The sequence below is a fragment of the Pundamilia nyererei genome, unplaced genomic scaffold, assembly GCF_000239375.1.
Source record: "Pundamilia nyererei isolate P.nyererei 1_Seehausen unplaced genomic scaffold, PunNye1.0 scaffold00081, whole genome shotgun sequence".
Classification (NCBI taxonomy): domain Eukaryota; kingdom Metazoa; phylum Chordata; class Actinopteri; order Cichliformes; family Cichlidae; genus Pundamilia; species Pundamilia nyererei.
Genome location: NW_005187482.1, coordinates 1,431,843 through 1,457,440, shown reverse-complemented (window position 1 = coordinate 1,457,440; position 25,598 = coordinate 1,431,843). Strand labels below are relative to the sequence as shown.

The window sequence follows — 25,598 nt, the reverse complement described above, 5'->3', positions numbered from 1 at the left end:
TGAAAATCAAGAGATTTAGGGGCTATTCTGCTCTTAGGCATGCCATCACCAGCTCTGCAAATTTGGCTCAGTTAGCGCACTAAGCTAACATGTCTATTTGTCTGTTTGCCTATTTGAGTCATTCATAATGTAGTAATTTAGAATATATGATTAACCTTTGGGACTGAACTAAAACATGCTTGTAACAATTCTTCATCAGGTAAATCATCTTTCAAATCTGCCTTCCATGCATGCAGTATAATATCAGATGATTCTTTGCAGTTACTTACAAATAAATCGTATAAAGGGACCCCTTCCCTCTAAGATGTGAAAAACTTTAAGGTGAAATCTTCTAAGGTAGCTGGAGAGGAAAGTTTTAGACGGCTTGGCTAATATAAAATTTTGGAGATGAAGATATTTTAAATAATGGTTTTCATTACTGCCGTTGTAGTTGTTTGAATTACTCACCTCAAAGTTGAAATATTTTGACCTTAGTACCCACTTACTGTTACTATAGGTTATTTCTTTACTATAGGTTAGTTGTCACTACAAGTCACTGAATTCCATTGACATCCAGGCGTATACTGTTCTCCCCTGTGTCGACGCCCGTTAACATGCTAACAGTGATAATGCTAACAGGCTGATGTTTAGCAAGTGAAACGTTTAATATGTTAAGCTGCATCTAAACTGGAAGCGACCTGCTTTTCACACGAAGTGAAGCTACCAAACAATCTTTTGCAGGCATTATAGATTCTGGTTGCCTAGGCACCCTGTAATGTATTTACTATCAGCCATATGTCAGTCAACAGTATTATTCAGTATATTGGTAGTCACTTCACCAGGTAGCTAAGAAAAGTTCATTTCATGCCTCACATGCTTCATGCTGCTGGGGTGTGAAGTTGCAGAACGTTCATTAATGTCCATCCGTTTTATTTCCTCCCAGTATGGACAAAGCCTTAATTGTTTTAGCTTAGCGCATTAGCATGCTAAATTCTGCTCAGTTTAAATTTTGACATGATGCTGTTACTATATGAAAGACAAGTGATTAGAATTGATGAGGGCTCACCAAGTCATTCAAATCCATCCAGAAAATTTTCACAAAAATTGAAGGTGATATTTTACCTTAGAATAAAAAAGCAGACCTAAATCGTGAGATTAGCATCTACGTTGCCACTTTGAATCTCCAGGGAAAAGGTATTACACTGGTGGACCCTGGACTCAGCTTCACTGTCACTAAAATACAGCACCTTGCAGCTTGTAAAGAGTTTTTATGTGGTCATTTCCTCTGGATTAAATTGCTACTCTGCAGCAACATTAGATGTCAAGTGTAGTTAGGGCTTCTCTGTATAGGTAACCCCCCACATCGCAGATGTTCTTCATGCCTTTTGCTCTTGTAAGTCATCTCTCTTTTCATCTGACAACTCAGGGTCAATTAGCCTGATCAATGAAGGACAAAGTGAAAAAGGGATCAATGAGCTGAATATTTAGTCAGATTTGTTAACGTGTAAACCCTCGGGACATTCTGTCGAACAGCCGTGCAGCCTGCATCGTGCGTCTGATCCTGAGATGAGGAGAGGACCAGTTTAGTGCTCTCTGTTTAACTAAGAGTTTTCCATTTGGCTTGACAATTATCATCTGTGTCATAGGCTTAACCTTGTGAATAGTGGCTGGGGCTCTCAGGCAGCAGCAATGTAAAAATGTGTTCTGGCATATATCAGTAGGAGCAGGTCTGCACATCCCCATCCATTCGTTCAACCTTTATTTGAAGGTTAACTCAATAATTACATTGACTGTGGTCAGCAGGTGGTCAATTTTATGCTAACAGCACCTTAACAACTTTACCCTGTGTGTGACAGGAGCATGTGTGAAGCTGCTAATGCATTAATTGCATCCATTTCCAAACACTGAGTAGTATCTCATATCTGACTCTCAAGCACCATATCTTGTATGACGCACACAAAGACACACAGAGCTGAAGGCCAGAAGACTCCAAGATAAGGTTGCAAGCATAAAAGCATGTTTCCCCACGGTACCATCCACCTCTCACCCACCTCTCCGCCGCTTGTTTAAACTCTCCGTCTCCTCTCTGTCCTCCTCTAGTTTCATGTGAAGGGTTTGTAAAGATCCAGGCTGTGCTGGTGTGAGATCTGCTTATGCTCATGCTGGGGTTTTTTTTTTGTGTGTGGTGCAGTTGGTGTCTGCTGCTGTCTCAGCCCAGTGTTCCTGTCCATCTGGACCTGGGAGGTGGGGGGTGGAGGGTGGGATGGAGCAGTTGCCATAGTTTCAGAAAATAGCAGGAGTAGTTTGAAAACACAGGCAAAAATTAACTCTGAAACATGCACACACAAAATGAAATGAATCGGGATAAGGTGATGAACTAATTGTTATCAAACTTCTCCAGGACCAGAGCTTTATTATACTCAGGATATAGAAACCGATGTGAACCCCTACCACAATAACAAGCCATGTTTCTGAACACGCTCAAAAGGTGCGCCTGCTACTGTGCTCATGTGATGTTTTACTTATGCTCTCCCCAAATTTCGTAATATCTCATAAGAAAGAGTATGTTTCTATTTTCTGTACCTGATCTCTCTTTTTGTCCTTTTCTTTGTGTTTCTACCAGAAGGATTTGCCACTGCCTCGCAAAAACAGCAGGTGAGTGTTACCTTTGTTTAACCCTTCCTTTCTTCTCTCTATCCTCTCTCTCTACCACCCATCCACTCCCTGGGGAAAGCACAATGTTCTTCATGGACAAAAAAACAATCATACCAAGCTGCGGTACATCTTGTTTATCAAAGCCTCTCTTCCCGAGCGTACATGAGGCTGGGAAGCTCTCTGGGATCACAAGCATGCTTTTCACATTCTGTCTGAAAGCTATGAGGATGCTTCAGTAGTGCTTAGGGTGTGGAGTGTGGATTTCTTGTGTGAAAGAGGAGGATGAGGTCTCCTGAAGTAATGCTGGAGTGTGTGGAAGCCTTATTAGGCCAGTTGGGAGCTCCCGGCGCTGTCCATGGTGCTGAAAGCCATGCTGCATTCTCCAACTTATTCCAAATTGTCAAATTTTTGCTATCTGCATAAAGTAGGCACATTTATTAAGTATTTGGTTGAAATATTATACTGTTTAATGGACTACAGTTAAAGAGCCAAAGCTTTTCAATCAAGGGTGGTTTACCAGTGTCGAGTGACCTGTTTGAGAAAACGGTCACTGGAGACACAAATTACTTTTGGGCTTGCGTCAGGAAGGGTATCCGATGTAAAGGTCTGGCAAATCAAATATGCAGGGCTACCTGCTGTGGCAAACCCCTGTGAGAAGGGAGCAGCTCAAAGTTGTTATGTGACAGAAACATAAAAAAAATAGTTAATACAAGTTTAAGCATTGTGCTGATGATTTTTTTTTTTCGGACCGGTCCAGACTACCCTTTCCTTGTGAGAAGTGTGGAGTAGTCTCCACACTTTCTGAAGGTTCAAAGTTTTTCTTGATTCATTGGCTACTTTTTCACTCACTGTCAGTCCAGTTCTTGTATCTGACCATTTTTAGGAGATTTTAGAAGAAGTTTGTTAAGTCACTAATAAACATCACAGACAATTTAGCAGATAATCTATTTTAAAGCCATTTTGTCACAACTTGTCATAAAAGCACATAATTTGTTTCTATTTCTTTCTTAGTTGAATATATAAAATATTCAAGCCATTTTGTCACAACTTGTCATAAAAGCACATAATTTGTTTCTATTTCTTTCTTAGTTGAATATATAAAATATGCTGAAGATAACACAGCTCTGCAGGCATAAAATAGTATTTCTGCACCAGCAAGCTGGTTCCCAAAATGCTAATAGCCAAGAACAAGGGATGCAGTGTGTCCTTAAAAAAATCTGAGGAAACTGGACAAATAGAGTGGAAAAGAAGTGACAGGCCAAAAAAAACTAAACGAATAGTGTCTGAAAGTCATGTCCTTAAGAAATAGGAACAAATCTAGCACAGGACTGGAGAGATACTTCAGTTGATCCATCTTCTGTTCAATGAAGCATCATCAGAAATGATCCTAGTAGAAAGGTAGAATGGCTGTCAAAAGCCATTTTTAAGAAAGGAAAATAGGAAGAAAGGGCTTAGATTTGGCAAATTACACAACAACTGGATGGAAAATCGGTGACGGCTGGTCTGATGAATCCACATTTGGTTAAAATCATTGTCAGTATATACAGAGGAGGTCAGGATGATGGAGGCTCCGTCATGGTTTGGGGCTGCATTTCAGTAAGTTGTGTTGGAAGATCTTCTCAAAACTGATGAAATTTTGAATGCAGAAAAGTGATGAAAAATGATCCAACATGCAGTACCATTAGTGTCTGACTGGCAACAGCTTCATCTTTCAGTATGACAGTGATCCCAAACACACACTGCCAATACAGTAAAAGCATACTTAGACAGAGAAACACCAAGAGCACAAAACACAACACAATCAGTCACTGGACCATCCAACTGTATTTGTGTTGTTGGTGCTTTTTGGTGTATTTTTGATTAATTTAAGTGTCTGATAGATAACATAGGTTGCTTTCCCAGTAGCAGACATATTTGGGCCTGTGGTGAATGTTTACGTGGGCAAGCCAGAAAGTCATGAGTCATGCTTGACACACAGCAAGGCAGGTTCTGGGTGGGGCAGATTTGGCCCAAATTTCACAACATACTTGACATCTGTCCCTCGTATTGTAAGTTGGCAGCTGAGTTGCGGCAGCCAGACTCAAGCTGAGTCAACACCATCAGTCAAGGCCATATGTGGCTCATAGAAAACTGCAGATGTGGGTCACATTTTTGCCAAGAGCCCGTCCAAGAAGTCTGTGTTTCGGTTTTGCTGAATTAAATTCTGGTTTGTAATTTTTTTGTATTACATAAATAATTAGAAGGTGTTCGTGTCTGTGTAGCACACCTGTGCATTTTTTTGTGTGTCTTACTGAAGTTTGTACTAGCTGATGAGTTAGCAGGCTAGCTTTAACTAAAAAACAAAAGAAATAGAAAACTATAAAGCTTTAAAATGAGAAACCACAAACCAGTGGGTGCTATCACCGTGGTTACATCATCTTTTATGTATTGTCGCACTGACCTGTCAACAGTCTCTTGTGCCCACTCCCATCTACACTCAAACCATCCCAAGTCACCATGGGTAATCACACATGAAATGATGGCAGGGATCCTGTTCCCGACTCTGTTTGTTTCCAGACCATTTTCTTCAACCATCTCATCTTTTCCACCTCCTCTCCCTTATTTTACCATCTGAATTCAGTCTGTCACTGTCTCCTCTGCATCATATCCCATTTGCCTCTGCAGGACACCACCAACCCACTATGTATTATAGATGAGCTCACTGGAGTTGGCTTCAAATTCAATCTGCCTACTGCAACTATTCATGGGTAAACACAGCCATTGATAGTTTGTGTGTGTGTATGCACGTCTGGTATACTACATCAACATTAGCTCCGCTTTTTGATCCCATTCAAATTGTTTTTTTACTTATGTAACTGTCCACATGTCCTTGTCCTTTGGTCATTTCTTTAGGCGCTGCTGAGATAAATTAACCTGCCTGTACTCTCCTTCCTTCATTCATGGAATAAACAGCCTGCAGTTAAAGCTTTTAATTTCGCATCGACTTCAGAGGAAAACACAAAACAGAAGCACAAGTAACTCATAAAACCACATTGTGTACTATGGCACCTCAGCCTTGAGAAAATGACCCATAATCCCCTGCCGCCTTTTGTTGTTCCTTTCTAAAAGAGAGACCCACCCTTCCTCCCTGCATCCCTCCCTCTGTGCTGTGCTCCCTCTCTCTCTCCCTCTCTCTCTCCTTTGGTTCTCTTGTACACTTGCCCAGACACACAGACACCAGCGCACCTCTAAAGGTTGTGGGAGCCACAGTATGCGTTGCATTGCGATAGCATTTTGCCAGAGACCTGCTGCTTTCTGACTTCTCATCGCCCAGCTTTCAACTACACCGAAATACAAGCAATATGTTCCGACGCACTAAAAGGTACACCGAGAGGCTCGAGACAGAGCAGAGACGATTCAGTTTCTGTGATGTAGGGTGTGGTAGGACCGGCTATCTGTTTAATCTCCTGATCCTCTGTCCTTTTTCCTCTTTCCTACAGTTTCTGCAGTATACAGATAACCTCTACTCTGATTTAAAAACTGCTCTTACTGAAGGTAGCCTGCATGGAGTTCAGTTTATAAAATGTTGCCATTAGAGGCAATGTAAAAAATTAAAAGTTGCATGAGATGCTTTTATGGTTTGCTGTTAAAGTGATAATCAGTCCAATTAATTTAATGCTGAACCATCTAAAACGATCCAGCTGCTTCAGCGGAGACCTGACACATGCGTTCACTTTTTTATCTGTGCCTTTTGAGGAAAAGCTAGTAGTGAAATATTATTATTAAAAAATAATAATGCATCTGTCTTCTTGTTGGGGATGGCCAAAGCATCACGGATCTACTGAAAATGAAAAGTTAGTAAGAATCCTGACTTTTGACATCTTGACATATATATTGTATATAAGGCCCTCACTAAAGATTTAGACCCTGGCAAAAGATAAGTTGAAAAGTTGCATCAGTGACTCATCACAGTGACATTTCTAGAAGCACAGCAAGTAGACCGATTCACATTTGAAGTAATCAGTCAATAATTATATGAGCCAAAAATGAGTCAAGCAGAACCCTACGTTTAAAATGGATTTTTATAGACTGTGATTCACCGATGCTGAGGTATTTCTCTGGACTTGGATGACTGGGTTGGTTATTTGGGGAAAGTGTTCTTTGTAAGATATTGACTTCCTGTCAGGCGTTTTTACTTTCATTTCAGCTGCAATTATATTGTGAAACACAGCAGCTGAAAAGTGCAACTATAAAGAATAATGTCATTATCACATTTTCTGAATTAATAGTCCGAGCCATAATACAACTCGTGCTTAATAGATACTTTTAATCACTCCATTGTCAACAACCTGACAAAGTGAGGTGACATTTGGGCACTGGGGGTTTTCTCTTTAGTAACAGCAGCAGTGGAGGTCATACTGACTCGCTTAGTGACTTTATTCTCCATTCCTGATCAGGGATTAAAATAGCTTCTATTACAGAAGAGAATAGACTCTTGCTATGGCCCACCTGAGCCCAGACGCACAGGCAGACAGATGGGAATATGCCAAAGTCTCGCCATTTTAGTATCTGCCACACTCCTGCAGTGATACTGAAGCCTAGCGCGTGGATTTAGGTAATGAAGAATGAAGGGAACACAACACTTTTAAACACTTCCCTTAAAAACATATTTCTGAGGGACTAAAGCAACGAGATACGGAAAGAAAATCCCAGTCAGCAAAGACGGAAGAAAGGCATTGGGTGATTAAGACAAGGAAAGCGATGGAGGTTGAAAAAGAAAGAGGTTGTGCAAGAGGTGAAAGGGGGAGAGACTGAGATAGCATGCAGGGCCCTGGGGTGATATCTGTGTCTGCTCGTCCATTAGGGACCAGCTCACTAAGGTTACGTGAGCGCGTTAGAGATTCATACTAGCTTTGACTGTCCTCTCTCACTCGCTCTTTATTTCTTTTTCATCTCCCTGTCATGCACTTATTCTGGTCGTACATGGGGCATGTTAAGTAAGGAAAAAACAGTTTCTTCAGATTGAAATTTTGGTTTTTCTTTATTCACGTGTGTATAAGTGTACTTGAATGGCTGCATTTGTGGGGACCTGCATTTTAGACCTTGGAAGTGGGGACATTTTTGGAAAGTGAGGACATTTTGGCCCGTGCTTACTTTCTGACACATCTTAAATAATAATAAACAAAGTTTATGTGCATGTGTTGTTCTCATGTCATGGGGACGTGAGAATATGTGTTGGTTGCATTAGGGGACCTGACTTCTTTGTGTGATGATAAAGGCCCTGTAATGTAAAGCGGTGTGGTGTGATAGTCGATTTATATTCTTTTTATGTAGTACACTTATGTATACTTACTTGTGCAGTGCATGAATTGTAACAATGTATTGTTCTCTCTACTCAGTGATGGTAATAGTGCCCGTAACATTTGACTGCTAGACACAGCGTTTTGGGAACATAGGTTAAGTGGGTGATTTTTAGGATGTCAGGAGTCAGGATGCTTTCTCTACAGCTAAACCCCTTCCCCACATTGGAAATGCCCAACCATAATATAACTGCCATATGCAGACATAGCAGATCTCTCAAGGTTTCTGTAAAATTTCTTTTCCTGCCCCCAAAGATGAAGAATCTACGGTTTGAAGTATTCTCATATAAAAGGTCTCCATTACTTTTATTACTGTCCTGACATATGTAGTGTAGCAAGACCCAGTGTTACAGGCATCAGGCGCTAGAGGTCAGAGAGAAGTGAGTGGAGATGATGTGCAGTAATTGGTGAGTGTTGTGCATGTTTACCTCGGGTGCTGTGGCTCAGGTGCTCTCACAAACAGAAAGACATAATCACACCCGGTGCATGTGCGTCCACATTACACAGCTTTGAGACACACACATATTGTGTCCTCTCCACACACCACCATGCTGCCGGCCATACCCCCATCTTCTCCTCATAAACACGTCTCCTCTGTAACTAAATAAACCATTACGCGTCACTTAACCAATTATGTGCAAACCAAAGGAGGTCCGTGGGAGGCTGAGGCACCTGGGTCTGACTGTAGCGTGCGTCCTACTAAGTGATGCAGTTTACCCCCAAGAGGAACCTAAAGTTCAATACCTACAAGCTCATACAAGTATATCTCCTATTAAGCCCTGCTTTCAGTGAAGGGCACTCTTTCCTTTAGTGTTAGAGTAATGGGACTCTTACAGCCTTTGATCCTTTTCCCCCTCCACTGTCTCCCTCTCAGGGCTCCTCTTACAGAAATCTTGCTTGATAGATCCTGCTCCTGTCTGCTGCTCTGTACTACTGCAGACCGACTAGAAAAGATTTGAACCTGTTAGAGTAAACAAAACAAAAAATATATATATAAGAGTGTTTCATCCTTGCTGATGGGCTTTGAATTCCTGTCAGGGAGCTTTGGGACCCCGGAGAGCCGAGGAAAACCAGAAATGGAAAAAAAGGGAAAAATAAGAATGATGGTGTCTGTTTGACTTTTCTCTTGGCCATGGTGCATTCGATGAGGCAGTGCTTTTGACATTTAGCACAATGCTTGGTGTAGCTGAGTGGAGATTTGATGGAGCCGCGTGAGGACAGTGTTTTGCCCCAGGCTGTCTCCATGACCATTTTACTGTCTGTCCTTGCCTTTTTACTGCTGGTCATGTGGCCAAATGGACAATACTGCCAGACCTACCTACTTACAGTTTAGATGGAGGAAAACGATCAATACACTCTGTCCATATCCTGCACAAAACCCACTCTATCTACTGTATTTAATAAAGCCTGATGTCATACCCTAATCTTACTGCAGAGATAATAGGATTAATTGCTTACTCAGCTAAATGAATCACGATTAATGGTAACTTAATACCAATTTCCTAGCTCCTTGTTGTGGGAATTTTCCTTCTTCTGTCTGATTTTCACGAGTCCCCTTTGACCCAATGGTGGTTTTCCAGTCATAATTTAGTAACTATATAAAGTCATAGAATGTCTTACAACTTTTCCATAGCAATTAACAAAAGAACATAAATTATAAGGACTGGATTTAACTGTATGTGTATCTGCTCTAACGCAGGCAGGATCTCAGTCACTGTCTAAATAGGGAAGGATTCACAATCTCAGTTTCCTGTTTCGTAGCTTGGTTAGTGAAGTTTGAAGCCTTGAGTTAAGTGTTTTGACTGTTTCCATTATTCATTTTCTTTAAACAGACATTACATGCAAGGGTGGCTGTAAATGCACGCTCACATAGTAGCAGTAAGTCAGACACAAGGGAGCTCCAGTTTAAAGCATGCCCTCCTCTACAGTGTTTGATTTTTCTGTCTAAGACTTTATTATTTACTCAGGCCATAAACATATGAGGGACATGTTGGATTGAAATAGTAGATATAGTTTGATTTTAAGGTTTTTTATGCTGCTTTAAATGTAGAAAAATGCCTTTCTATAAAGACGGACCAGTCAGGATTGACATAAGCGATATGAGAACAATCACTTTGAGTCACCATAACAAGCTGCTTGTTTTGTTGGCTGACATGCATCAGCAGAAGGCTAGTTTTATGGGGAAAATAGATTACCCTGTCACAAAACTATGTTTATGTGGTTAAAATTCGTTCAGAGCGCTTTTTGAGTCTACTTTTGGCTTCTCTTGTCTGGAAGCAGATGATATATTATACATGATATATGAAATATTAGCTGTTTAGTGATGAGAGAAGTGCACTGTAGCTGTAAAGCAGCATTAATAGGGAGTGAAGCGGCTCTCTGTAGATTAGCTTTGAAGACCAAAAACCTGCTGTTTCACCCTCCTTTGGCACAGATTCAGCCGAGTCATTTATCACGAATCATTTGTTAGCAGCAGCCAGACGAAGAAGCTTTAAGAGTTACTCAGTGAGATTTTGTATTTCAATAGAGAGATCACCTCCCAGATGTTGTAATCATTTTATATTTGCTTGTATGTGTAACCCGGCCATAAATTACATATTGTTATAATTACACAAATTTTATTTTCCAGTTTATACCTGATTTTTAGGACCTTCAAGCCTGTAGTTATGTTCTTTATCAGTTGGAGCCCCTCATCATTGTTCTTCTTCTTCTTTGGTGCAACCCTATAAATACAGTGTACCCTTTTGGCCTCTGCCCTTTTCTACAATTCCCCTGTGGAAGAGGTTGGTGTCATTTCTTTCCAGACACTGTACAACACACATATAATGTATATTTAGCCACCATGATATTTCTGATTGTGTGTCTTTAGTTCAATTATTGTCTTATCTTATCTTATCTTATCTTATCTTATCTTATCTTATCTTATCTTATTGTCATCATTGTGCCTGTTTTTGTTAGATGTTAGAAATGTGTAGTATGTGTGTGCCACAAATGTGTTTTAGGCGCCGTTAATGCTAGCATGAATATGTAATTCTGGCTAGCTTGGGAGTTGTGGTGGGTTGAGCTAATCCTCTCCCCCACTGTTTGTATTTGGTCAGAGGAGCTGGAGCGAGCAAATTATTTACTTGGAGGTCTTTCTTTCTTTTACCTTTCTTTGTCAGGTATGTCTGAGTTTTTTTTAATCTTATGTCAAATATCTTCCATGTAAGTTCGTACTTTATGTTTAATGTAAAAATAAATGCAGCCCTTTTCTACAATTCCCCTGTGGGAGAGGAGCTGGAGTGAGCTAGTTATTTACTTGGAGGTCTTTCTGTCTTTTACCTTTCTTTGTCAGACACAATGCAGAAACACACCGGTTACATATGGTTTGGTTGTATGTATGACATTTTTATTCATTTTTTACATTTACTTTATATTTTTGTGGTGAGGTTGTGGTTCTCTCCCCTGAGTTATCCCCCACCTCATAGTGCTGCGGAAAAAAGTTACAGAGCTCTTTCTGTTTCATCATTTTCATTCCAACCATTTTAGGAAGGCCACTTTTATTACTAAGTCCCTATTGCTTAATTTCCTTTTACAGCTTACTTCTTTGTTTGCCCAGACTATTTCACTCTCCCTCCCTTCACCATAAAGCAGTGAACTTCAGTGGCTTTTCCCCCCCTTTTCTTCTTCCTCTCTGTGGTCCCGACTTGGTCTTATCTTATATCTCTCTGCTGCAGGCTGCGTAGCAACAACCCATCATGTGACCATGACTCCCTCCTCTCCACCACATTCCCTCTAGAGTTATAAAGCTACAACCTCAGTAACTTAGTAACAGAAATCTGAATCTTCATTTGTCTTAAGCCATTAAATGGTTCATAAAGAAAAATAAAATGTCATCATCCCATTTCCTCCTTTTCTCTGAATCATCCCTTCATTATTTACCTCCTAATGCTCTAAAGGTTAGCTCTCCCTAGCGCTTCATCAGCAATACATTCCTCTACCACTTAAATCCTGACTTTTCTGGACTGTCTTCTTCTTCACCAGCGCCTCAGATCTGCTTCTATCTAACATTTGTAGAATCTCATACGAATGGTGTGGTTTCATCAATATGAAGCAGCGGTGGATAGAGAGTGTTTGTTTGTTTGGTTTTGTCACACTATTCTGTATGATCTGCTCACAATGTTCCTCACGTGCTCTGTTCATGCTACGAATATATGTAGACTGTGTATGTGTGTGTGTAAAATGGTTTAAAAAAACTGGGTCATATCTACCATGTGTGTGGGTAATGAGCACCCCTGTGAGCCCTTTCAACCCTCCCTGCATCTAACTCTTGTTTTTCTTCTATTGAATTTGCAGTCAACTCGTTTCCCGAGGCGTTCCCTTTCCCTTATTTTACTTTAATGTCATGCTTGTTCCAGCTAGCCCCTCCATCTCTCTCTCTCTCGCTCTGTGCATCTCCTTTCTTGCTGCAGCATCCATTCCTTAACCACCCCCTCCCCTCCACCCTCTCTTGAGCCACTGGCTAGTGCAGCCCATATTTGCTAAGTGTATTGGAGTGCACCTCACCCTTTCCTCCCACCCCTCTTTGATCCTGATTGACCATCCAGGAATGGGAAAAAAAAGCCTCTGTTTTCTGCATAAGCAATGCCACAAAACAGAATCGCTGGATGTGTATTAAATAAGGTTCTGCATGCTTAAAGCATTTATTTCATGAACTCTACCAGAAGAAGCTCAAGGCCAAGTGCTGTGTGTTTACACCCAGCCTCCATTGATTTCCTGCAGCACTGAGAATTCATTAACCATGTGCAGTCCTGCTGCCGAGTTTGTCTTTATATTAATCTTGTAGCAATCATCTTAATGAAAGCCTGAAACTATAATCATACACTGGGTTTGACTTAAAATACATGCATGCACTCGCTGAGATGGTCCCTTGCTGGGATCAGCTCAAGGTCACGGTGTGTGTCACAGCGAGAGCTTTAATGTGATTATCGAGATACAATCAGTCCAGGTTAGAAAGTGTGAAATGGCAAAATAGCGGTTATCAATTCAGTCTATTGGCATATGTGATCAATATCCGAGAAGCTACTTACACAGCTGATCGATCAGCATTCAGGTAATGAAAACAGATAGGTGAGATAAGATGGAGCTTGCTCAGAAATGTGAGCCTTTTACATTACTCTACAGAGACATATCGCAGAGTCACCATCAGACTTAACTAAACTGAATGAATATAAATATGTTTATTCAAGATGAGCAAATAATGTATTCTGCAAAGTCACTGTAGCAGTGGAAGGATGCCTGATGTCAGCAGATCCACTTAGGAATGTGGAGAGTGTCACCAGGAATGGACAAACATGCAGTCACAGCTCCTTATCGTTAATTCTGCGCAGGTTAGGCTTGGCTTTACATAAAAGTCCAACACTGAAAACTGTCACTTGACAGCTTGACAGTAGATGGAAATTTATGAGTTCAAATCAAGGCAGCTTTTTAGATTTATATCAGTCTGCTATCTGCTAGCAAAATGAGCCTGCCCTTCATCCAAATGACCTTAAACCCGACACTCCAATCACTCAGGTTTCCCAGCAGTACACACACCAAGTTTATTGTGGATGAAATGAATGGTCGTTCATTGGCCATATAACATAAGTGAGATTGGATTTTCTATAAAATTAGCCCAGACCCCCACTGCATGCACTGCCTCCATAAAGTTGTGTACCAAAATAAATACGATTGTAATTTGTATTCATAAACACATTAGCAAAGATAAAGCTTCTATTTTATTTAATCATTCAGTATGGTTGGGTGATAATATTCCTAGGGTTTGGAGGGCTTTCACATATTGTGTTTGTGGGGTTGGTTGTGCAGATGTTAAAGCTTCCTCTTGCATAGACTCACAGAAAGTGCTGGAACCTTCCTGTTACCTATTGTATACCTATGGTTATCTATTACAGTAAGTAATAGGTTTGGACCAACCTATACAGCAAGGATAATAATAACTATAGTGCCACACTACAGTATCACTTTATTGTCAGTGACATTAATGCAACTGAAACGAATCATGGGTCTGATTTTTGTACAAATATAGTGGTTCAACTTTACATTTATTTCGGGGAGATTAGGGCTGAATTAAGGCCCTCTGGTTCTCCATCTTGAGTGTACTATTCATATAACCCAGCAAATCAGAAAAGATGGAAGTTGGATGGATGCATGGATGGAAATCAATCACTAAGTGTTGTGACCAGAAAAGATACTGTCACAGTCCTGTGTGACCTCATTCTGACATCACCAGTTATCAGATATGACACCATTTATGTTTATAAATAAACTGCAATGAATGATTTCATCAATAATGAAAACTGGAAAAATTCTAAAGTCATTCTGAGTCTGTGACCCTGCTAATGCTGCTTTATTAAGGTGCTGTTTTTGCTTTATATATTTATATCACACTTATATCTGCATATATATGTGTGTGTGTGTGTGTGTGAGAGAGAGAGAGGGGGAGAAGAGGCGACACCTCTCCTCCTCACATGTGACCCCATGTGACAGCGGGCTGAAAGGGAAGAGAGGGGAGACCGGCTCTCCTCTTTATCTGGCAGCAGCAGAGATGAGATGGTGCTGCTTGCGTTTTGTTCCCAGTTGTATTTATTTGCATTTATTCATGCCCCATGCTCATGCCACCTTGAAAAGCACATTGCTTTTTTTTTGTTTGTTTGGTTTGTGTTTGTCAGAATTAAATTACTCTGCTCCGGTGTGATTGTGACAAAGTAAGTGGATCTAGTGAAAGCAAACAACTTGCTCTGTTTACTGCCTAATGGCAGAGTTAGAGATAATGATATCATGTGTGACATGAGGAACCCACAGGCAGGTTTGAAATGAGTCAGTGTGGTAGTGACTGCTATTAAGAGACCCGTAGTAAGCTGAGGTCATAAAAGTGGACATTTTTGCAGTATTTCTCTCTCCAGTTTTTAAAAAATTTTTTTTTTAGAAATATCACCTAAATCCTCTCTTCTTATCATGCTTGTTGCCTCTCTCTCTCTCTCTCTCTTCCAACTTTGGCAATCCCTCCCTCTCTCTCTCTCCTCCTTTCTTATCTTAGCTGAGGGGAGGCAGACAGGGATGGATGGCTGAGGAAATTGAATTCTCTGTATCGCCGTCGCGCCCCTGCAGTGAGCTGCTTCACGTGTCCGCCTCTCTTCCATCCACACTTACAGCTGTGCATGCATATATTTATGCACAGACACAGTGCTTAGTCACAACTCTGTTGTGGTAATGTGGATGTGAGTACATTTACATCTTCTTTTTCTCAACAGCTGTCGTACAAGCAACAGAAAAAGTCTGATCCTGACGACCACGTCCCCCACGCTCCCTCGGCCTCACTCCCCTCTGCCCCTCCCTGGACACCTCGGTATGTACAACAAAAGCCCTAACGCCTCCCCTGTGAGCTTGATTTTAATTGATTTTGATCAAAAATATAGGTGAAGATATTCCGACCTCTCAAAAAAGGGTTATTCTACTGGTTCATCATGTGTTTACAGTTTCTTAGTTTTATTCTTTTTCACTTCACTGCAGAGAGTTAGAAGATCGATCCCTCTCTCATGTCTGTATGGTTAAAATTAAGTTAGAGCTAGTAACAGGATAGCTTAGCTTAATATAAAGTCCACTTAAGGCCAGCGCCAAAAGCAAGTCAGTTGTCAAAGTCTTCTGTGTTAACATGTCCAGCTTTACAGAAGAAATAAGAATGATTAATTCCTGCTACTGTTTGTGGTTTAAAACGAAGAAATAATTATTGTTTTTGTGTCTGCATGCTACTCCCATTTAATTTATGCATCTTGCTAACTAAGCTTGCTAGCATTAGCTCATAATTTTATCACTCATCTGTGTTATCTAAATTTACTTTAAAAAAACAAACAGACAGATATGAAGGCCAAAACTGGTAATGTTCAGACTTCAAAACTCGATTTTATAAATTAATGTTGATGTCACTGAGCTTATGTCTACTTTTTATATACAGTCAATAGGTGAAATGATTAGCCTTTGAAGTTGTCATGGTAATTTTACATGTAGGGTGAAATCAAGCCCATTTTACGGTGGCCCTGAGAGGCCAAACAGACTGCAACTTAAGAAAACACCAACAATAAGAAAAACGCTTCAAAAGCACATAAAACACAACGGAAATAGGAAAAAACAGATTTCCAAAGGCACTAGGGAAGTGTTTCTGGGGAGACAATAACCCGACAGACCAGTTGCAGGAACCCAAAACAAGCTAGATGTGTTTTATCATGATTCATATAATACTGATGACGGATTTTTTAGGCTAATAGTTAGGCTAACACATCCTGTGTTTTCTTTTTTCCTATTTCTGTTGTGTTTTGTGTGCTTTTGCAGCGTTTTTCTTATTGCTGGTGTTTTCTTAAGTTGCAGTCCGTTTGGCCTCTCAGGGCCAACGTACCATTTTGATCTTTAGTGTCCCAGATCAATTAACTTCCACTTGGTGTCAGTGTAAAGAAGTTACACATTTAATTCTCTAGACGAGTTGTTTCCTTATGTTTTCCGTCTTCATGGCAAACTAAACACGTCATCATAGCAAGAAAACAACAAAAAGCAGTATATTTCCAACAATGATCTCAAAGTTTACTGAGCTGAATGTGAAAACACAGCTCCCATATGAGGTTGATTCTGTTTTTGTCTGAAATATTTTTGAAATTTGGATATATATGTAACTCGCATTTGTTCCCTGTCGAGTTTCACTAAAGATCAAAGATAGGCCCTTAGGTTTAAGAAAAAAATCTTAGTTTACATTAAGTTTTAAATCGGTTTACTCCTAAAAGCGTTGCCTACTTATTATGAGTAGTTATGCTGTGATATTGAACTAAAGGAGCAGTGGGAGACAGCTCTGCGTCTGAACCTCACAGCACGTCACTGGATTTCCTGTTGGGACTTGGCCACAGGATAAAAGGCACAGTGGCATGACATACTACCACTTTGACCTTCTCCTACACTCGTGCCGTTCTTTCGTGTCTCATTCTCAATGCATGTCTTGTTGTCCCACCAGGAAGCAGCCCACTGGACAGCCCACGAAACTTCTCTCCCAGCAACCCAGCCCACTTCTCATTCGCCTCCTCCAGAAGGTGACTGCTTCCCGGCACTGCAGACTACACACTGACTGTGATTGCACCTGTTTACTCTCGGCCATATTTGCACAAGAGGTGTGAGAGGGATAGAAAGTGAGATAGAGACAGATAAGAAGAGTCGGTGTGAGGCAAAGGTCACAGAGGGGAGAGACACCGAGCAGGTGTGAGCTCCAGTGGAACAAGAGGTGCAGATGTGTTGTTGAGAGAGATCTCACACATTCTGGAGAGCCTCTCGCTGCACTCACAGGTTCTCGCAGCGTAACAGGGTGACTCATGTATGACAGGGCCAGGCCATTACATTCACAGCTCCTCTCTGTTTAGTCACGCTTGTTGCCTGTGTCACACATCTACATCTGTTCATGTTAATAGATTTTAGATTTAGGCCTTCACGTGGTTGCTTTTGTCTTTAGGCTAAAGACAGCGTGTAACAATATTATAAACACTAGTTCACTTCAAACACAACAGTTTAGAGAAGAAGGCCCTTTTTTTCTCGGGAGGCGCAGGTCCAGAAAATAAGTTGTTTGGCCTTGAGCCATGAAACAACGGCTGCATCCATGTAGTCACATTCAGAAATCTTATGGCAGGTTATAAGAGGATTAGAAGCAGATTCATGGCATCACGTTTCATTTTAATGCTCAAATGTCTGCATGCTTTTAGTCACGAATCACATCGTCCTACAGAAAAATACTTTAAGTGGATCATGTTCACTACAGTCTGTAATTTGATACTGCTTTTTTGTGGTAATTTGTTTTTGCCATAAGCTTCAAAAATAGTTGTTAATTTTGAAAATATGTCTTCAACTGTAGCTCTCTAATCTGCATTGTGTGAAAAGCGTTAGATATATTCTATGGTTGTAAGTATTATCTGGTAATATGTATAAATATTTAATATCAAAATGCTAACTATGTATTGTAGTGCACTGAGTGAACTATTAAACCTGTGAGCTGTGAGTTGTCCCAGAGTGGGAAGTGACAATAATAATAATACTACATTTTATTTATAGGCCCCTTTCGAGTCCCTCAATGTCGCCTCATATTGGTGCAGTAATTTCAACTTGCATACACAAGAAACAAACAAAAACACAGATTAAAACTGATCAAGATAACAATGGGCTACAATGCTGTTTAATTATGTTATAATGAAGGGTGTGAAGTCTGAATGTGAAGATGGGTTTTGAAATGTGATTTAAAAATAGAAGGAGAGTTTATGGTCCTGAGATCAGGTATTTCAAAGTCTTAGAGTAAAGCAGCTACAGGCTGTCAGGCCCCATGGTGGACAGTCCAGGTTATTATAGCTAACTAAAACTTCACTAAAAACTAACACTAGTTATGGGGGGAAATGTAGTTAGCTGAAATTAAAATAAAAATGTGACTTTTGAAAAAATATAAACTAGCTAACTATTTTATGAACTTGGAGAACTATCCATCCATCCAGGGTCGCGGGGGGAGCTGGAGCCTATCCCAGCAGTGATAGGGCGAGAGGCGGGGTACACCCTGGACTGGTTCACCAGACAACCATTTGCACTCAAATTCACTATGGGCAATGGGCAATTTAGATTGATCAATTAACCTGTCCCCACTAACTGCATGTCTTTGGACTGTGGGAGGAAGCCGAAGACTTGAAGAACTAGCTAAACTAAAATAATAACTAAAATATTAAAAAGTATCCTTAGTTTTAGTATTTGTTAATTTGCTAAAAATATGTAAATACAGCTTGCCTGATGAGGCTTTGATGGATGTATTTATTCCGACTTTGGACGTCTGCACTAACGTTCCTAGATCTTGGACATTTTCAAAAAACCTAAACCGAAGCGAGCTAACCCACTCTGGACACTAACTCAAACTTAACTGAATACAGAACAAAAAGAAATGAAATAAAAGTAGAAAATATGAAACTATAATAACTCGGGGATCGATGCAGACAGGGGGTGTAGCTGGGATTTAGGTGCAGCATTTACAAGATGCACTTTTTATGGCTGCATTTATGCTACAGGCAGACATGAGTTAAGTGCTTGAGCTCGCTCTCAGGGTTTGCTTCGTTTCCACAACTTTAAACAGCAGGTGCTCATACCATAGACAATCAGCCACTTTTATCTTTTCATAAAGGGGAGCTGTCACGCTCATTTCCAGTTGCATATTTTCCTTCTTACACCCTACTTGAATAGCTTTTTATTATTTATAGGTCAAAACAATCCTTATTTACCTTACACTAAATACAACGCCTCACGTCATCCACTGTGTTTCCTTTTTGTGTGCTTTATACATCGTTATTATTGCACTGGCCATTAACTAGCTAACTTCCTAAACACAAAAGAACTTTAAAGGAGAATTTTGAAATCCATACAAAAGGCAGCAATGATGAGACTCTGCTGAAGCTTGAAAGGTGTGTTTAAGAGAAGCTAGAGTGACTACAGCTGTGTTTATGAATAATGATCAGGTAATAGTATGTATGTATTAAAAACAACGAGGCTCCATCCACACTCTCGTGTTCAAACAGCAGAGATGTATGTAGGCGGCCAATTAGGCTGTTATTTACTTCCGTCTCTCTCTCATGTTGGAAGTCGAGGCTCCTATAAAGCCTCTGTCCTTATTTATCAGATCTGTCTGCCTGCCTCTCACTGTGAATCTGAGTTACAGAGTCACAATGCAACTCACTAGAACATGATTTTTTTCAGCTGAATTAAAACTTCTCTTTGTAGTTAATGAAATTAGGTTAGCTGGGCTTTCAGGTTCATTATCTTGATTTTTGTCAAATCAATAATAAACAACAGAGAAGCTTATGTGATATTGATTTTATAGCACTACAGTGCAGTGGGTATTAAATGAAGTGCAATTTGTGTTTGCCATTCTGCAGGGCCGATGGACGACGATGGTCTTTAGCGTCGTTGCCCTCTTCTGGATATGGTACCAACACTCCCAGCTCCACGGTAAAATATTCATCACCACTTTTTCACTGTATTGATCATAAACGTGTGTGTAGGGGAGCAGCTATGCTAGAGCGTATTTTTGCAGTTATGCGTATGCGAACAACTCAATTTAAGCAATCCTTTCAGTTGCCAGTCAAAAAATACACTAGTTAAAACCAACATAGTCGAAGTTAAAGCGTAGACGAGGAGCAATATTTGCAGGACGTTGCCTCTCAGCACGAGTCACGATAATTTAGAATGTAAAACAGTCAAAAGTATTGGATATCCATAAGAAGTCATATAGCTTCACTATAAAACTAAGGTCACGAAACTCCAAGTAAAACATCGCTGAAGCAATTTGCACTCCTAGTCTACTGTATGAAAAACTCTGTAAATATGCCCCATTATATAGCGTTAAATAAAATTCATTTGATAACTTATTTCTAAGTATTTGGAACATGAAGAGTACCAACATTATCTTTGAAGGCTCCTTTTACATCACAATTTGGTTGTAACCCCATAAGCATTAGCTTAAATGTAAATTGTTGGCTGCTGGGTTACTGTGTAGCTAATAAACTTTTGATATAACTTATAAGTAGCTAATAATTAATGGGTTGATTAGCACTGATTAGTCTGTTTATACCAAATCTGTTTGTTTTCCCTCTATGAAATTAGTTCTGGTGTGAAATGATACATGGACGTCTTTTTCTGGCAATTCAGACTTCAAGTACCAACAATGCTGTCCTGTCCTTGAAAAGCTTATGGGCACTGTTACAGGTCCTTATTTTAGGCAAAGCAAGACATTGGTATATGTTCCTGCTTTGGATTTTACATTTTGATACATTTTATTCAAGTCAAATAGAAAGCAATACAGTCTTTGATATAATTAGTCTACTGAGGTTTCTCACGTCATGTGCATATTGAGTTGTTCACCGTACTGGAGGTGATTCAGCAATCGATTGCTTGTGAAAAATGTGTCCTTCTCAGTTAGTTGGAAGTGTTTCCTATCTTCAATTTAAAAGTTGCGCTTTTAATTTGAAGGGTTTGAGTTGCAATTTTTATGGAAAGTAGTTGGCCGGCGTCACTTCCATTTAAACTATGTAAATATGCCAAACACCAAAGCAATCACAAGGATTCGGTTTTGCCAACCTTTGCCAAGTCTAGGGAACGTGCGCTTCTCTCTCATGACCGGTGATTGCCAGATGAGATGGACCGGTCTCCAGGCCTATTTACTACTACACTGTCACCGTGATTGTCACACGTCAAAAAGACAAGTTATCGTCACACAGTTAGTGGTCACGTGTCTGAAAAAAATCAAGTAATAAGTCTTGTTAGGATAGCGCAACACCATCTGGACAGACAGCTAGCAGAACAGCAGTGCAGGGAATTATAGAACCAATACTAGTTATTATAGGGGATACTTTTAGATGCACTCTTTATGATGACATTTACTGATGATTATTTTGGAAAGATCCTTATGGTTCCTTATTATAGCAATGCAAAATTTGTATTCCTTCTAAATTACTTGAGGGGTGGGCTTATTGATCAGACCTGTCCCCACAGCTATATGATGATTAACCATAATTATAATGATTATCGACCCTTTCAGCATACCAGAACTTTCCCCATGTAGCATGTTAGATATATCTATAAAAGCCAGTTTGTATTAGCTGAATATACATTTTCACTTTAAGATAACAATTAAAATGTATCCATCTCCAGCTCGTCACTTCTACTTCTTCCCCTGCCTGTCCTTCAGCATGACGTGTTGCATAACAGTGATATCAGGGGCCTGGTTGTTCTCTCCATCTGGCTGTGGATGGAGGCTTAGATGGATGAAGGGAAGAGAGCAAGAGGGGAAAGTGACGATCGCCAAGCCGGTTGGGACGAGAGCGATGAGACACGTGGTGTAGTGAAGAGACGTCTACACGAGATAGAGCACATGCGGTTCCACGCTAATTTAATCAGAGACCAAAATAAGCCAGATACTATGAATAGAAACACAACAATAGTACATTAAACAAAAGGCTGTGAATGTTATGAATCACACTGAGCTGGCCCCTCAGTCTCTGCTCTATTTAAAGTAATTCTCTCACATCATACCACAAATTCATAAATACTGAATGGAGTCATTTTCTTGCCGACAGCGTTACCAGATTATAGCTTTGTGGAAAGATCACGCTGATCATGATGCTCTATTTCATCTTGTTTGCAAGAATTTTAAATTTTGGGCCCCAAAGGTGTATTCCTAACCATTTTCCAAGAATTCCCCGTATACTTGGAAAAACCAGTGAACAAGGAGAGAAGAAGACCCAGTTTGTGCTCATCAGACTGTAGCCAAAAAGACACACACTTGAACAGAAATATAAGTAACAGCTGGATCAGTTCAGCAGATGCTCTCTGGGAAAATAATATGCAACTCTACCAAGATAGAGGAAAAAATCTTGACATCCACACATAAAATAAACAAAGGGAGGAATCTGCATCCTTACTTCACTCTTTTCACTTAGAAATGTAAGAGGTCTCATTGTCCCTGTTTGAGGCAAAGGAAATAGGAGACAAAGTTTTACTGACAGATGGATTTAAGGTCTGGCCCTGAGGCGTCATTATCTTTCAGTTCCTGGTTTGTCGTCACACTGTCTGGATCCATGAGGAATAACAGCTGTAGACTGTCAAACACTTTAATAATTTAGCTTTCAGATCGTTATCTTCTGCAGTTGCTGGACGTCATTTGGTGGAGTTTTGTCGTTAATTTTCTGGCACTTTCTCTATTTGATCCTTCCAACACGCCTACTTCCCTTTCTCATCTGCCATCCCACCCCCCTCCTCCATCATCTTAATTCTCTCCCCTTCACCGTCTGCTTCCTCTTCCTCCTCCACCCTCTTGGCTCCCTTCCTCTTCTCCCTCTTCCAGTCCTCCAGCTCTTCTCAGGAGCGACTGCACCAGCTGCCCTTCCAGCCCACCATGGATGAGCTCCACTTCTTATCCAAGCACTTTGGCAGCACAGAGAGCATCATGGATGACGATGGGGGCCGCTGCTCTCCCCACATGCGCCCTCGCTCCCGCAGCCTCAGGTTAGACACAGTAGCGGCGCTCATGAGATTAAACAGCAGCGTCTGCTGCCCAGCGCACTGTCCTCTTTTCAGAGGCACTACTTAAAAGCAGATTTGCCGGGTCACCAGTGGTTGATCTTACTGCTTTTATGTAACATCTTTGTTTTTATCGTTAAAGAGGCCTTTAACCAATAAAAAAAATATTTTAGCTTATATAGGATCACAAGTCAGAATATTTTTAATTGGACATAAAATCCATGCAGAAAACATCAGTTTTAGGCTCATGACCTGTTATAATTTTTATGTAAAAAGTGATCTTTTGTTGGATAGTTTAAAAAAATTAAGCTTTTTGGATGAAGTATACAAATGATAATCCTACTGGAGTAGATTAATAATGCATAGGTTATATAATCACAATATACTCAAAGTAAATAAAGTAAGTAAAAGTACTTTTGTGTCAAATTACACTTTTCAGAATTTGATACATGACAGTAACAGATGATAATTATGATTTATTAACATGTAGATCTCATTATTGTTGCAGCTGGGGATTTAAATACTTTTAAATGGATTTATAATAATTCAATAATCCTGATAATCCAAAGCTTTAAGATAAATAGTACGGAGTTCAGAGTACAATACTTGCATCCAAAATACATAAAAAGAAAGCAGCATGACACGGAAGTACGAGTACATTAAACCTCAGTAAAGTCATCAAGTAAATGCTTATTTAAACCAGTACTGTCTTTTAGTATTGATTAGTTATTAGAGTATTGAAATGCCAACAGTTTATGGGCAAAACACCTCTATAAAAAACAAAATGTCAGTAATGTCTTAGTTAACTTTCATGTATAGTCAACACAAATAATTTTGAAAACTATGATTGAATTTTGTCTTTTGGTGTGAATAATTACTTTAGTTCCAATCACTCCCATTTATTGAAAACTATCTACTTTTTTTTTCATTTTACAGTGCGTCTTGAAGCCTATTTTAAATGTATTTCAGATATGTCGATTATAGCATTGATCTCATTATATAACAGTTTTCAGCCCTTGCTTTGGAAAAGCTGAATTTTTCCCCTGTGTCCCTCTGCAGCCCAGGACGCTCCTCCTCCTGCTACGATAACGAGATAGTCATGATGAACCACGTGTACAAAGAGCGTTTTCCAAAGGTTAAACACACACACACACACTAACACAACATACACACAGAGACTTGCAAAGAGCCTTCACGATAACATCATATTCTGTTTAAATGCACACAATAGTAAACTTTTGGAGCCTTTTCGGTGCTCAGTTACTAATTAAAAACAGTCAAAGCTCTGCAGTTTGTGATTAAACATTATCAGAGATCTGTGTATGCAAATGTTTTATATCCTGCATCCAAAAAACTGGGAAAGAACCGTAACCATGTGGGCTGCTAAACCATAGCAAACAAGATTATGAGAACGTGCCAAGCTCCATTCACCCCGTCAGTGTGAATATTACGTTTATTCAGTGCATGTAAAAATACCGCTCCAGTTATGAACAGTGAAATAAAGCCGGTCGGTGAGGTCGGTATCAAAAGGAAAGAAGCTGAAAGCTTTGACAGTGATAAAAATCAAACCATAGGAAATTGAGCATTATAGTTTAGAGTTCATCTGCGGTAAAAGCTCTTTGGGCTTGTTCTCACACAAGTGAAATGAAAAAAAGAAAAAGACATTGTGCTGAAGTCTGACTAAATCAGCAGAGCCACGCTGTCTGAATGGCAAATGAAACGGCTTCCTGAACTTTCTCTCGCATAAATCCGGCCGAGCTAAGAAAATAAATCTTTTCCTAAACCTAATCTCCTCTGCTGTCTTCTTACGCCACCTTGTCCCCCACCAGGCCACGGCTCAGATGGAGGGGAGGCTGGCTGAGTTCATCCAGGCTTACTTGCCTGAAAGTGTTCTTCCGCTGGCCGATGGAGTCCTCAGCTTCATCCACCATCAGATAGCAGAGCTGGCCAGAGACTGCCTGGCCAAAGCTCGCGAAGGCCTCATCACCTCTGTGTACTTCTTCGAGCTACAGGAGAATCTGGAAAAGCTGCTTCATGATGTGAGTTTTTGGCAATCGCCATCTTGTTTTTTTGAAACTGGACGTCCCTGGGTTTGACCGAGAAACCGAGGAACGCTGCGCACTCATAAGTAGCAACTTGTCTGTCACATTGTAGCCACACACTAAATCATTTCCTACTAAATAGGACCATAATTTACAAAATGAACATCATGCTGGATTTAATAAGACTTGAAGTTGGAGATTAAGACCACAAATTCATCAAGAAAGTATTTACTAAGGCCCATTTTCTTTACTCAATGGGACTTCTTTTTGCAACCAGACAACTTAACTGCTCCTCTTCACTGGAAAAGGTTTACCTTTAAAAACTATTTACTTTGCCTTGTTTGGTATCATCCTTTTCAGCACAACCTCACGTGTCTGAATTTACAGTTATGTTTTCATTTTGACATACTGTATTAACACAATTGATCTAAAATCAGACAAAAAACATAAAATCTGAGTAGAAAAAGTTATATTTTTT

At 40.1% G+C, this 25,598-nt stretch overlaps 1 protein-coding gene across 3 annotated transcripts in view; it reads left to right on the top strand.

Annotated features, from left to right (window-relative positions):
* The window catches only part of LOC102199674 (microtubule-associated serine/threonine-protein kinase 1-like), a 49,317-nt gene that overhangs the window by 6,458 nt on the left and 17,261 nt on the right, over positions 1–25,598 (top strand). The window contains exons 2-8 of one of the 3 annotated variants that reach the window (XM_013912097.1): positions 2,606–2,634; positions 15,263–15,357; positions 17,005–17,080; positions 19,937–20,009; positions 22,903–23,063; positions 24,138–24,213; positions 24,908–25,117. In XM_013912097.1, the coding sequence (XP_013767551.1) occupies positions 2,606–2,634; positions 15,263–15,357; positions 17,005–17,080; positions 19,937–20,009; positions 22,903–23,063; positions 24,138–24,213; positions 24,908–25,117 (720 nt within the window). Of the gene's footprint in view, positions 1–2,602; positions 2,635–5,850; positions 5,996–15,262; positions 15,358–17,004; positions 17,081–19,936; positions 20,010–22,902; positions 23,064–24,137; positions 24,214–24,907; positions 25,118–25,598 lie in introns of those variants that run through there. The other 2 variants (XM_013912096.1, XM_013912098.1) reach the window with 2 other exon arrangements.